The sequence below is a fragment of the Diospyros lotus genome, chromosome 15 (assembly GCF_014633365.1).
Source record: "Diospyros lotus cultivar Yz01 chromosome 15, ASM1463336v1, whole genome shotgun sequence".
In the NCBI taxonomy this organism is placed as follows: Eukaryota; Viridiplantae; Streptophyta; class Magnoliopsida; order Ericales; family Ebenaceae; genus Diospyros; species Diospyros lotus.
The window spans coordinates 23,701,233-23,714,966 of NC_068352.1; the positions used below are offsets into that span (position 1 = coordinate 23,701,233).

Sequence of the window (13,734 nt, forward strand, 5' to 3'; positions counted from 1 at the left end):
GGGCCCATGAGCATAAAGTTTTGTGTATTTTAATTAGTTAAAAAAAAAAGAATGAATTATGAAAAGTCTAATGAGGGCTTGATGTTGTTCTTTGTGTGTGTGAAAAGCAAGGGTGAATTGGGAATTTCATAAATGGTTATTAATAGAAATGGAGATATTAGTATTATGGGGTAAAGAAGAAAATGAAAAAGAAATGAAAAAGAGGTAAATGACCATAATGGGTTTAAAGGCTTGTGGTGTGTGTGCAAAGGAGAGGGGTAAAGTTGTAATTTGGCATATGGAGTTGGTGGAGGGCTGATGGGCGGCCATCCCTTCCCCATGCTTTCTTTATTTTCTTGTCTTTTTCTCTTTCCTTCCCCCTCCTCTCCCGATCGGCCACTTCTTTCTCCTTCTTCTTCTTCCATTTTCAATCTCCATTGAAGCTTCAAAGGTGGGAGTTGCAGTTGGTTGTTCTTCTCGTTGGACCAAGCATCATCAAGGCAAGTTCTTCTTGCATTTCTTTTTGGTTATGCAAGTTCATGTTGATTCTTCTTATTAACGCAAGTTTTGGATTCTCTTTCTCTTGGGTCAAGTTGGTTCCCTTGTCTTCGAATCTTCTATTTGATTAGAAGATCAAATCATGAGTTTATATTAATCGGTGGATTCTTTTCCCATTTCTTTAACTTTTGGTGTTTATCATTCGTGGGTCTTTTTGAGAGTTTTCGTTAGGGTTTAGTTCACCCTAAATCCTCCAAGGAATGATACTTGATTGATTAGGAATGTTAGAGAAGCAAGGTTTTGTGTATCTTGCTTAGGTTGTTGAGTTTTGTGAGTTGTCGTTGTCATTTTTAAGTTTCAGGCCCCTGTTGGTCGACCAAGCATTTCAGTCGGTCGACCAAGTTTATGTTTTGTTCTTCAGTTGGTCGACCAAGTGTTTTAGTCGGTCGACCAAGTAATAATTTATGTTCTGTTAGTCGACCAAGTGGTCTGTTAGTCGACCAAGTGTTTTAGTCGGTCGACCAAGTAATAATTTATATTCTGTTAGTCGACCAAGTGTTTCAGTCGGTCAACCAAGTGATTTCAGTCGGTTGACCAAGTGGTCTGTTAATCGACCAAGTGTTTTAGTCGGTCGACCAAGTAATAATTCATGTTCTGTTAGTCGACCAAGTGTTTCAGTCGGTCGACCAAGCAATTTCAGTCGGTCGACCAAGTGATAATTTAAGCTTCTATTAGTCGACCAAGTCTTTTTACTCGGTCGACCAAGCCCCTATTTAGTCGACTAACTCTTCTTCATCGATTGACTAAGTCTTCAGTCGGTTGACTAACTGTTTAATTCGATCAACCAATAGAATGGATTAATTCTTTCTTTTTGGTCCGATTCTTTCCTAATGCTTGAAATTCTTCCCCAAAGCTCTTGCGATGTTTTAGTTGGCTTTAAAATCATCTCGTGGATATATAGGTGTTCCAAAAATGGGGAAGTTAATTAATGGTGAGAATTAAAAATGAAAATCATGAATTGTTAATGGTGAATTCATGTACTTAAATTATTTGACCTTGATAAATTGATCCCAACAAATAATGCTAAACCATGTGATGAAAATATCATTGGCTCATGTGAGGATATAATCTTGAAATGGCTAAATGTGCATGATGATTATGAGGAATATTACTAATAATGAAGCATGTTTGATATGTTTACTTGAAACCTACATAAGCATTACATGATATTATTATTAATTGCGCACTTATTATTTTGCGCGGCGGCTATGTACCGCGAGGTGAGAAAAGGATATCCTAAAGAGCGCCTGACTTGGGTAAGGTGGCCATAAACCCGATAGGTGATGCTCAAGCCAAATGAATGGCTAAATGAATTGTCTATGTATATTTATGCATGCATGTGAATGAAAGGCCTTTAAAGGCCGATATACTACATGGAGAATTATGTATTTTGAGAAATGAAATAATGCACGAAGTGCGTAATGATAAAGGTATGGAATTGGTAATAATGATGGGATTTAATGGGAATGCTACTCGTACTTGGGAAGTCGGGTCTATTCCACTTTGGTTTACCCATGTCTTGACTCTATTGCTTCATGTGTTGTAATACATACTTGCTGAGCCTTGTGGCTCACCTTGTTTATTCATGTCATTTCAGGTAAGGGAAAAGCAATTGCTGAGGGCGAGTCCAGTAAGACTAGAGCCCAGGTCTAGTGTCTACAGAGATACCCCAGCCGAAAAGGTTCAGGGGAGTGATTTGTCTTGAGGGCATGTGGAGTGAGACTTATTTTGTAAATGATAATTGCCCTTATGTTTTGATTGTGTGGCCTTGAGCTTAAAGAATTATGTAAGTTAAATCGCCATTGGAAATGCTTTCTTTTGGCTCCTGATGATCAGTGAGCAAGTAAAAAAAAAAAAAAAAAATTAAATATTGATGTTTAATTTGAGTTTGGTTTCTGTATCCATTTATGTGACGACCTCCTTTCGGATTTTCCTATGCTAGCGAGATTATCCGGGAGAAGGCCTTTACAGGAAATGTGTGCAAATTGAAGAAATCCCTATATGGATAAAAGCAATCCCCAAGGGTTTGGTTCAAGAAATTTAGCATGACTCTCAATCGTTTGGAATATAAGCAAGGACAAGATGACCATACCCTATTTATAAAATCCATAGAAAAATGAAAAAATGACATGCTAATTGTTTATGTTGATGATATTATTGTGGTAAGAGATGACTTACAGGAAATTGAAAACTTGAAGAGGCAATTGAGGACTGAATTTGAAATAAAAGATCCAGGAATCATGACATACTTCTTAGGAATGGAAGTGGCTAAGAGTAAAGAAGGCATTTTTCATCTCTCAAAAAAAGTACACACTCGACTTACTAAAGAAGGCTATAATGTTAGCATGCAGACCAGCTAGTATTCCCATAGAAAAGGGCTGAAATATTGAAGAAAAATAGGACACTCATGTAGAAAAAGAAAGGTATCAAAGGTTGATTGGTAGATTAATTTATCACTTACAAGGCCAGACATAACCTATGTAGTAAGTAGAGTAAGTCAATACACGCATTCCCCTACTCAAAAACACATAAATGCAATATTTCATGTTCTAAGATACCTCAAGGGGACACCTGGAAAGGGGTTGATGTTCCAGAAAACTGATGAATGAGGAATTAAATGTTTTGTAGATGTTAAATGAGTAAATAGGTCAACCTCACGTTATTGCATCAAGTTGTGGGGTAATGTGGTTACTTGGAGGAGCAAAAGGCAATTTGTGGTGGTTCGCAACAGTGTTGAGGTCAAATTTCGTGCCATTACTCAAGGGATATGTGAAGTAATTTGGTTGGAAAGGATGATGGAAGACTTGGGAATATCTTTATCTCAACCAACAAAGATATATAGTGATAGCAAATCTGCTATCAGCATTGTGAAGAATCCGATTCAACATAACTAGATGAAACATGTAAGAATTAATAGAAGTTTTATAAAAAGGGAAATTGAATAAGGATGAATCAACTCATCCTACGTTCCTACCACTGATCAAGTAGCTGATGTCGTCACAAAACTTGTTGCAAGACCAAGGTTCGAGTTACTAATTAGCATGCTAGGAATGACTTGTATCTATTCTCCAATTTGATGAGGAGTGCTGGAAAACTCAAAGGGAGATTTAAAGTTGAAAAGTGAAACCGAATAATGGGTGAACATTATCAAAAAGCTGTTGCAGTTCAAGATAGATAATCCTTGAGTTTAAAAATTATATTTTAAGTTGTAGATTTTGTTGTATAAGTTTGAATTTATTTCTTAAGTTTTAAGAGATAATTCTCCTAGTTTCTAGGGAGTAAATAGCTTATATTTGCTCCTAAATTATTGGAGAAAGATTATGAGCTAGGTTGTATATATATATATATATATATTCCCACACATCTATAGAATTTTAATTCAAACTTTCAATGATTCAAAAGTTTGTTTCAGGATGAATTAAAAGTTATTCCTTTCTTTCTAAAATTCTCCATTTCTCTTTAATTCTCCCTATCTCCAGACTATTTCCCTCTCTATTTTCCTATCTAATCATCCACCTCTCTCTTTGTTATTCTCCCTTATTCTATCTTATCCCCATTTCTATATATTTCTTCTATTCTCCCGATTCTATCTTCAAGATAATCACAAGTTAGGCTTAGGTTTTTGACAAATTAATATCAGAGCACCCAATTCTCAACTAGACTTCGGCCCTAGCAGTTGCAGTTATCGATTTTTGGAGTTAAACCAAAGGTAGTTACCAATTCCAATATAAGATCTGAGGCGATTATTGAAATTCTAGAAATAGTTTCATCGCCTACAAGGCAAGATAGAAGAAACGGACCAAGGCAATGGCATAGGGAACCCACATAAAACAAAAGAAAGCAATGTTAGACACCCTAGAGTTGGTTTGCAACAAACCCAGGAAGAATTGAGCTACTGCCAAGAAAAACACACTACCACCAATGCTAGCACTAAAGAGGTAGTGCAATGGCTGGAAAAGGAAGTGGCTACCATGGGCCAAAGGTTAGATGGGCTCCTAAAGATGTTTTCCAAGATGCCTTAGGCCAGCCTGCCAAAAGATTTTCCTCCAAGAGTTATGTCAGAATTGATCTTGACATGAGTAGGCATTCCCCCTTATGCTTCCACATCACAGGAAGATGAGGAACAATCAACAATAGACCAGACCATCCAAGGGGACCTTACCCAAATCACCTACACACCCCTACCTAGGTTGGAAATTCCCATGTTTGAGATTGCTAGACTCAGGTGGGGGGTTAGGAGGTGTGAGAGGTTTTTTCAAAATTCCAATATTATCATGTGGCTGAAAGTCAAAGGATAAACTTTGCAACAACTTACTTTAATAGTATGGATGATGCATAGTTCCAAGGGTGGAACAAATTGAGAGATGAGACAAATTGGGTAGACTTTGTGGAGGACTTTTGTGTAAGGTTTGGTGAGAAACCTATGACAAACACAATCGAAGAGTTTAATAAGTTGAAGTAAGAAAAGTTAGTGATAGACTACCAAGTTTGCTTTGAAGAATTGAGGTCTCTAATGATGAATACACATCCTGCCTTAACTGAACATTATTTCATTTCTAGTTTCATCAACGGACTTAATGAGAAATTGAGGCCATTGGCTAAGATGATGTAGCCTGCAACTGTCAAGCAAGTTGTTGAGAAGGCAAGATTACAAGAAATGGCCTTGGAAACAATCTTTAAAAAGCACCATATTCCAGTAAAAATTCAACCTTTAATAGGTTAGTAGTTGGAAGGAAATTTGGGAACTGCAACATCAGGATGAAATCCTAAGGCTAATACTTCAGCAAAATCCCTTACCATAGATCAGATGAGGCAGCTAGGGTTATGCTATAGGTGTGGAGAGAAATTCAATCTAGGCCACTAGTGCAAAGGGAAATTGTTATATATAAAAGGATTGGATGAAAGTGAAGAAAGGAAAGATGTTGCAAGGATTGGCTAACGTAGTGTGCTAAATCCTAAGATTTCTTAGGGACAAGAAATCTTTAAGGATGATGGAATGTCACGATTTAGGCTTACTATATTTTATTTTTATTTTTGCAAAGTTGTATTAGTTAATTATTTACATATTAGAGATAGTTATATAATGTTTAGGAACAGTTACCTCTAGTGGATGAATAGAAACTATCACCGAATAAATGTTAGTTAGCTTCCTAAATGAAGTAGTAACCTCTTACCCAATTTTAAAAGTTATTCCCTTCTCTATGAAATTCTCCCTTTCTCTCTTGATTTCTCTCTAATTCTCCATATCTCCTATATATTTCCCCCCATCTAATTCTTCCCATTTCTCTTTATTTTTCCTATTCTCCCGATTCTATCTTCAAGATAATCACAAGTCAAGCTCAAGTTCCAGACAATAAAGTGTTCACAACAAGTTCCCCTTGGAACTCTGCATCAATTCCTAATTACCCTAATGGTATATCATGCAAATGCCCTTCATTTGTAGATCTAGTTCTCCTTTTGTAATTCCGCACTCTCTCTAATTGTCCTTAACTCATCATCAACCTACCTTATTACCATCAACATCATCTCTTCCCATTCCACCATTATCTTCTTTTGATGAGTCAATCATCTCCTCACTATTGTCCACACTACTTTCCTCAATGCTTTCCCCTAACCCTTCACAAAACCAGATTCTTACACCCTATTGTCCTCAATTGTTGAAGGGTTAACCTCACTTTCTAGATACTCAAATAAATAGATCCACAATATCACCATCTGTAGTTGCAGCACAAAAGTCTATTACATCTTGATATCTCTCAATTAAAGTTTAATGCTGGACATTACAACCTATAAGTCACCCACAGTAAATGCCAAGTGGTTGGTGAATTCCAATTTTTTGACACAAGTTTATAGTTCAAAAAATGACAGTTTATCTGAGTCCACAGTATCTACATTTTGCAAGGCACCAATATACCTCATCTCTCCATAATTAATTACAAAAGTACCCCCATGGTTCTACCTTAACCTAATAACTTTTTTAGCCATGTGCAATCACCTTTCAAAATGTTCAAAGAATACAATAAATGAATATAAATTCAATTAAGGACCAATGACACAGTCAACAAAATCTAATAAATTAATACCCAAAACCTTCAAAACTAATAAAAAATCCCAAAAGAAACTCTAAACCCAAAATAAACCAAAAACCAAATGAGATTGCAAAGATGAATAAATTAAAAGAACAAATCAATCAAAAGAGAATATATAGACGATGTCACTGAGATTAATGGCAGTAACCGACGACAATAATGGAAGAAATGATGCCCTGTGCGGCTGCTAGAGATAGATACATAGAGAGAGAGAGAGAGAGAGAGAGAGAGAGAGAAACCTGGTGGAGACTAGGATTACCTAAGCAAAAAATAATGAAGACAACAACTTGCTGGGATTGAAATGTCGTGCAGAAGAATGAAATCGCTTCATCACTGACGCAATTTTTAGTGTTCACCGACCCAATTGCTATTCTTGCCACTTCGGCCAAGATTCACCATCGAGATTTGATGGTTTCGATGGGTTTCTCTTCTCCTCGCCAACAAGTTTCTCTACTCCTCACTGGCTGGTTTTGTTCTACTCACCGACGGACTAATGGACATGAGTTAACGACTAGAGTTTCGATCAACTATTTGTCTATTATCTTAAGTTAGACCACGTGTAAGTCACACGTTTATTTTGACTCAAGATGTGCGTATTGCAAAATTAGAAGTTGAGGGGAAATTTTATGCCTTATGCAAAAAATAAAATGGTTTTGACTCCAGCCAGATCTACAAGAACCCACCATACACTGCATGGCAAGGCCCATTCATGCGAGTGAGTGAGTGGACACGGGCATTGGATCAAGTCCATTTAAGCTGGTATCAGAATCACCATTAGGTAACAAAAACATAATTTTGGCGCTAAATGAGGAAATTATCAGTACCGTGAATAGTATTGGTCATCCCCCTCATAGGTTAGGCCTAATTGACCACCCTATTCTCATTTTTAGTTTAAATATATTCAAATATATGTTATAATTATACCATATTAACTTCATATAATATAACTTAATAACAGTGATAAAGGTATTCCATTATAATTAGAATGTTGTTAAGTTTAAAATTGAGAGAACAGCCTCTTCGCAAAACAACGGCACACAAAAAGACGACCCTGTCCTGGCCATTAGGGGTTCTGAGTCATCCCAAATCATATATAAGAATTGGAAAACAAACTACATAAACCTTTCATTGATCACAAATCAATTGACTTTAGTCATCAATACAATGTCAACAAGTTCCTGCAATGCACACTAGTATTTTCCACTATTAGGCAACAGATACATACAAAGTTAGATGATAAATAAATCCACAAGAGAAGATATTGTCCATATGCAACTAACTACTCATGTTCAATGTCATATTCCAAGTTTTCTTCACAAATGAATATCTACAACAGGTTACAGATATTCGCTATGAAAATGATTTACATGCCATTTTGCAGAAAGAAAAAGGGAACGGTTACTTGCATGATCCAGAGGATATCTCTCTTAACTCTTTTAAGTATCAGCGCGATAGAAATGCAGCAACTTTAGTGGGGACACATCTCCCTGTAAGTAGAGTACACAAACAACAAAATTAACACTCATAAAGAATCCACTCTTTATTCAAAGTAAGTATTATTAGCTCACATTGTTGAGTATCAAATAACAGAACAGAATTATTGTAGCTTCATCCTTGTCTAAATAAATAACTTGATCAGAAATCATAGAACCTGAACCAGTTCATCTAATTTAGTCGGGAAATGGAAGCCTGTTGAACAATTCTGCAACACTTCAGGACTTTTCATCCAAGCTCTATGTGCATCACTCACTTTAATTTTATATCGAAACATCTGCAATATACAAGGAGACCTCAGAGTTCTATAATCAACAATGACTCATACACTTCCCAAAAACCTAAAAGTTTGCAGTAAAAAACATCAAAAAAGAAAAGCACCAGCAAAGATGACCAATGATACATATACAATTTATATTCAAAGTTAAAACAAACATTGCTTAACAAAAGAAAAGCAGCTTGGGTGGAATTATATGGAACTACTGATATTTTGCACACCTCAGAAAGAGGAACAGTTGGTTTCTCCAGTTCATCTCCGTCAACATTTATACCAGTGCCCTGGCATACCGGACACAACACAGAGAGAACTTGCTTTTGTAAAGTTTTTTCTTCATCATCCTCCCTAGATCCATTGCACTTAGGTCTAGCCTTCCTCCTAGATTTCCGTTTCACTTTGAGGCCAGCTGACTGCGTGTTGCTCATCTCTAACTCACGGAGCAGTATCCAGTGTATAAGGCAGGAAATATGAAATACATGAAAAACCTGCATATGAAGAAAATGTTTCAAAATATAACATGTAATCAGAAGCCAGAATGATTATCCAGTAACACCATCATATTGCAAGGACAAAAATAATATAAGATTTAAACATAATTATAGAAATTATGTGGAAAAGGGGCATAGACACATTGTTAGAAAGATTTACCCCATTCCCATTCCTACTACTGCAAGCTAGCCTTCCAGTTTTCCTATTCAGAAGTGTTGCCACATCTTTGCCAGGAAGCACTTTTTGTTGACAGATATCACACATTCTTTCCGCAGCTACACGTTGCTGTCGCCTCAACTCTCTTCGAATGGTTTTGCTTGATATAAATCTTGAATGCAGCAACTGATCAGCATCTCCATCTACGAGCATCCTTGAGCTAGAACTAGCGGAAGATTGATGATCTTCACTTGATGAGTCATAACAATTACTCAGGGACTCACTAATATCCTCTGGATCAGAAAAAGACACCCGTTTTCTTTTTTTAGCATCCTCAAGGTCCTCAATTTCCGCCTGTGGACTAGAAGAAAGCAAATGCTTCACATCATCAAATAAACCCTGTCTACCTAAACTGTAACTATATACAAAGGTGACAACAGCAAAGTCATGCTCTGGAATCATATGGCTATCCTCATTCTGGTTATTTCCCAGCCATTCACACCATATCCTACAAATTCCATTTGGAACCCCATCCCTCAAGAAAACCCGAGCAGCAATTTTTCCAGTACCCAAGAACCTTACTTCCAAATCTGAAATTGTATCCTCACGCAAAACACCAGGAACAACCAAATCATAAGAATGCCTATTACCATTCATATTCCTAACATGTGAGTTATCAGAAAAATCAGCATCACTTCCATGTTTATCATGTGAACTGTCATCACAATCTGCACCATTGCCTGTAGACTGAAATTCCCCATCACAACCAGATCTCCCATGAGAAACATTCTTATCACAATCGGCGTTTAAATTTTCTACATGAGAAACAATAGCAAGTTCATCTTCATTGCCAATTTGGTGGTCTAAGAACCTAATTTGCTCCACACTTGAGCCAACTAACTGCTTATCTTGCTCAGAAGAACTCTGAAAGAAAAGAACACCATCATTAAAAGGCCATGGATTTGGTTTCAGCAAGGTAGCTTTGGCAGCAGCAAGCCTTCCATTGTGCAGATTTCCCTTCAAGTGATCAAACAACACAGTATCATTATAACACGGAGCCAGACACAGTGTGCAGAAGAATATGAACTTCTTCCCATCTTCCCTAAGGTCAACATATGTATGACCCTGCAATCTCACATTCCGAAAAGTTGTTCTCGCTAACTGTTCCCTTAGACTACAAGCAGTCGTCTTCGGAAACCCTAATTCCCTCTTTCCCGCCATTCAACTTTCAAACCCTAACTTCCAGTTAAACAGGTCCTACCAACAAGATAGAATTTTTCAACAACCAAATAACACCGAGAAACACCAGCTTTGGATAAAGATTCACCGTGAAACTCCAGAAAGTCCGCAATATTAACGGTCCATCCGATACAAAGAACAAGCAAACTGTTTTTCTTTTTTCTTCTTTCTAAGCGAACTTAATCGCGAGAAGAAAGGAATTTACCGAAATTTCGCATACAGATTCGAGGAGAATACAAAAGAAAGTTAAAGAAAACAACATAAACAAACAAGGTTGCTATCCTTAATCAGAATTGACTGTGAGAAGCAATAAATTTCACAGAAACCCTCGAGACCCTGATTTCACTGGGAATTTCAGCTTCAACCGGCGAAAACAACAACCAAAGAGACGATTCGAAACCCTAAATCGAATACCTAGTAGCAAACCCTAAACTTACAACTTCGCTGCGAGTCCTGTATAGGATTCTTCGGAACCGCTCGAGCTATTCGGTCAACGTCAATAAATGATTCCACAACGCAGGCCAGAACGATATGCGAGAAAGCGTCCTCCATTGCCATCTCCATTTTCCCTGTAGCCAAGAAAACGCTTCGAAGCCCTGTTTGATTACAGATGAAAAGGAGGAGAAGGCGATCGTAAAGAGACCGGATTACGAAATTCGCGAAGATTTGTAAGCGAATTTGGTCAAAATTTGAGTTCCGCCAGAAATGCGAACGGTGCTGTCTGCCCTTGGTGTTTTTGCCTTTAGGGATTCAATTTGTAGAGGCGTCAATGGTGATGAACGATGGACCGTGCGATGAACGAGATCGACGGCCGATGATCAGTGCGGCAACTGCATAGGGTGTGACGGGGAATAGAGGATTGTAGCGCAGATTCGAATTTTGGAATCGGATAATTTCAATCGAGATAATGAATAGTGACTTCAAAAACAGGGAAGGGGAGATGTTATTATACAGACGATCCCACGTTACAATCACGATCATCCAATTCCAGTCTTAAGTTTCAATCGTCTACGCTATCCCAGCCAGGAAAATGCCACGGTACCAATGTTAGGCACTGAATGTTCTTTTCGTCGTTGATCGATCGTTGTTGTATTATTTTAATGAAAATATTATTTAGCATATATTTAATTAATTATAAGATATGATAATGAGAATCAAAACCAAAGTAGAAGAATGTAGCATTTTACCATAAAAATTTGAATGCTATTGTTGTATTATAATATAGTAAGCGTGCTGGGATTCACGTTGGTTGAGTAAAGCATACTTTGGTCATTCACATTCATCTCCTTTCCTTAGTAACAAGGATCCATCTAATATTTATATTATTTGAATTTGCGATATAACACACAAGACAAAATAAGGAAAATAAAAATGTAAAAATATTTATAAAATAATACTCACTGATCAATGACTACGTAGTTATAACTAGTCCTTAGACCAGAAATAATATAAATGCATGTGAATTGATGGATTAAAAAATCAATGGTGTTAAATAGTTATTTTAATTAAGAACGATTGCATATGTTTATGTACTTAATTTAGTGGTGTATGAGATATGTGTACATCAGATATAGAATCTATTATTTCAGAGTTTGCGAGGAGGATATCTTATACAATCTTATAATCACTTGATGATAAATCTTTAGCCATCACTTGATGATAAATCTTTAGCTGAGGTATTATGATGATGGGAAATGTATTCCATGAGTTATGTCATATTAGTCAAGAATGATTTTGAATTTAATCATATTTTAATATATATTAAAGTAAAAGAGTAGCTGCACAAAATTTTTTCGCCTAAAATCAGTTTTTTTTTTCTTTTTAAGAAATAAATTAGTATTTAAAAGGTATACATAATTTTTTTGGAATAATCACTAATCAGCTAGAATAATAATTAATGTAATAGCAATTTCTATGCCATTATTAATCAGAAAGAATAATTAGACAATTAATATTTTAAATTTATGTTGTTATTAAAATGAGACATCATTTACTTTTTAATATGACCTTCACACTTTCTAAGAGTCACACATTTTGGGATAATCAAATAAAATTAATTTAATTACAATTTTTATGTAATTAAATTAATTATTCACTCTCATTATTAATTAAATAATTAAATTTTTAAATTTCTATTGTAATTAAAATGAAAACATAACAAAAATATGCTCCATATGAAGCTAAAACACTAGAAAAGTAAATATAGCCATAACTCTCACGTCCAGTAGCTTCACGATTTTTTTTTTTTTTTTTGCTCTTTTGTTTTTTATTGATTTTTTTTTCTTTTTCAAGAAAAAATTTAATATTTAAATTTTCTATCGTTATTATTTAAAATAACACTTCATTTAAAAGGTATATGTAATTTTTTTGGGATAATCACTAATTAGCTGGATGTAACTTCTATACCATTACATTAAATATTCACTATCATTATTAATCAGCTAGAATAATCAGACAATTAATATTTTAAATTTATACTGTTATTAAAATGAGACATCATTTAGTTTTCAATGTGACATTCAGACTTCTAAACAGTCACACATTTTAGGATAATCAACTGGGCAACTTCTATGCAATTACATTAATTATTCACTATCATTATTAATTAGATAATTAATAATTAATAATTAATATTTTAAATTCCTACAATTATCTTAATATATAAAGTAGCAAACTTCCTACATATAGTTTTCCTCCAAAAAATTGCCTCTAAAATTTGCATTAAATTTACATGGGTTTTCCAATGCTATTAATTAATCAAAAATAAATATTTTATATCATATATTCTCATCAATTAATCCCTAAATCAATCAAAAATAAATATTATTTTTGATAAATATGAATAGACAACTTAAACTATTAATTAAGTTATAAAAAATCGTCCATTTGTATAAAATCTTATCTTTTTTTATATAATATATTAAATAAATTATAATAGTTTGCAAATATTTTTTCCCTCCAAAAATTAATCTACCAAACTATTTTTTGTCTCTAAAATTTAGATTAAATTTGTAAGGGTTTTCCAATACTATTAATTAATCAAAAATAAATATTTTATGTCATGTCATCTCCTCAACCAATCAAAAATAAATATTATTTATGTGAAATATGAATAGACAACTTAAATTATTAATTAAATCATAAAAAATCATTTATTAGTATAAAATATTATCTTTAAATCCTATATATCCTAAATAATATATTAAAATAGGATAGTCAGCCAAAGTATTTTGTCAAGTGGCAATCAATAGTGAATTTTTTTCCTTCAAAAACTTGCATCAAATCAAAGGTAGTGATTAATTAATTATTAATTTTAATTTAATAAATATATTATAGTTTTAAAAATATGATACCTTGGGTTTTTCAATGCTAATTAATATTTAAGATATCACATTTTCAAGAATATGGAAGAAATCAAAATCTATATATCATATTTTCAATACTAATGCATGG

General features: G+C 34.8%; 1 protein-coding gene across 2 annotated transcripts; it reads right to left on the reverse strand.

Annotated features, from left to right (window-relative positions):
* Window positions 1–7,726: 7,726 nt before the first annotated feature.
* On the reverse strand, window positions 7,727–11,161 carry LOC127792605 (uncharacterized). 2 transcript variants are annotated; one of them, XR_008021168.1, is made up of 4 exons: window positions 9,046–11,161; window positions 8,619–8,882; window positions 8,195–8,397; window positions 7,727–8,113 (listed from the first exon to the last, which is right to left on the reverse strand). XR_008021168.1 is itself a non-coding variant. In XM_052323169.1 (4 exons), the coding sequence occupies exons 1-4, from the start codon at window positions 10,261–10,263 to the stop codon at window positions 8,063–8,065; spliced, it is 1,653 nt and encodes a 550-aa protein (XP_052179129.1). In that variant the 5' UTR covers window positions 10,264–11,158; the 3' UTR covers window positions 7,727–8,062. The 2 variants fall into 2 exon arrangements, 1 of the variants encoding a protein (XP_052179129.1); XM_052323169.1 differs by having other exon boundaries at window positions 8,278–8,397; window positions 9,046–11,158.
* Between the last annotated feature and the right edge of the window lie 2,573 nt (window positions 11,162–13,734).

Coding starts and splice junctions, on each gene's coding strand:
- LOC127792605 (XM_052323169.1), bottom strand. CDS start 10,263: ATGGCGGGAAAGAGGGAATTAGGGTTTCCGAAGACGACTGCTTGTAGT. Junction 8,883..9,045: donor GTAGTAGGAATGGGAATGGG/GTAAATCTTTCT, acceptor CTTCATATGCAG/GTTTTTCATGTATTTCATAT. Junction 8,114..8,277: donor AATTAGATGAACTGGTTCAG/GTTCTATGATTT, acceptor CTCTACTTACAG/GGAGATGTGTCCCCACTAAA.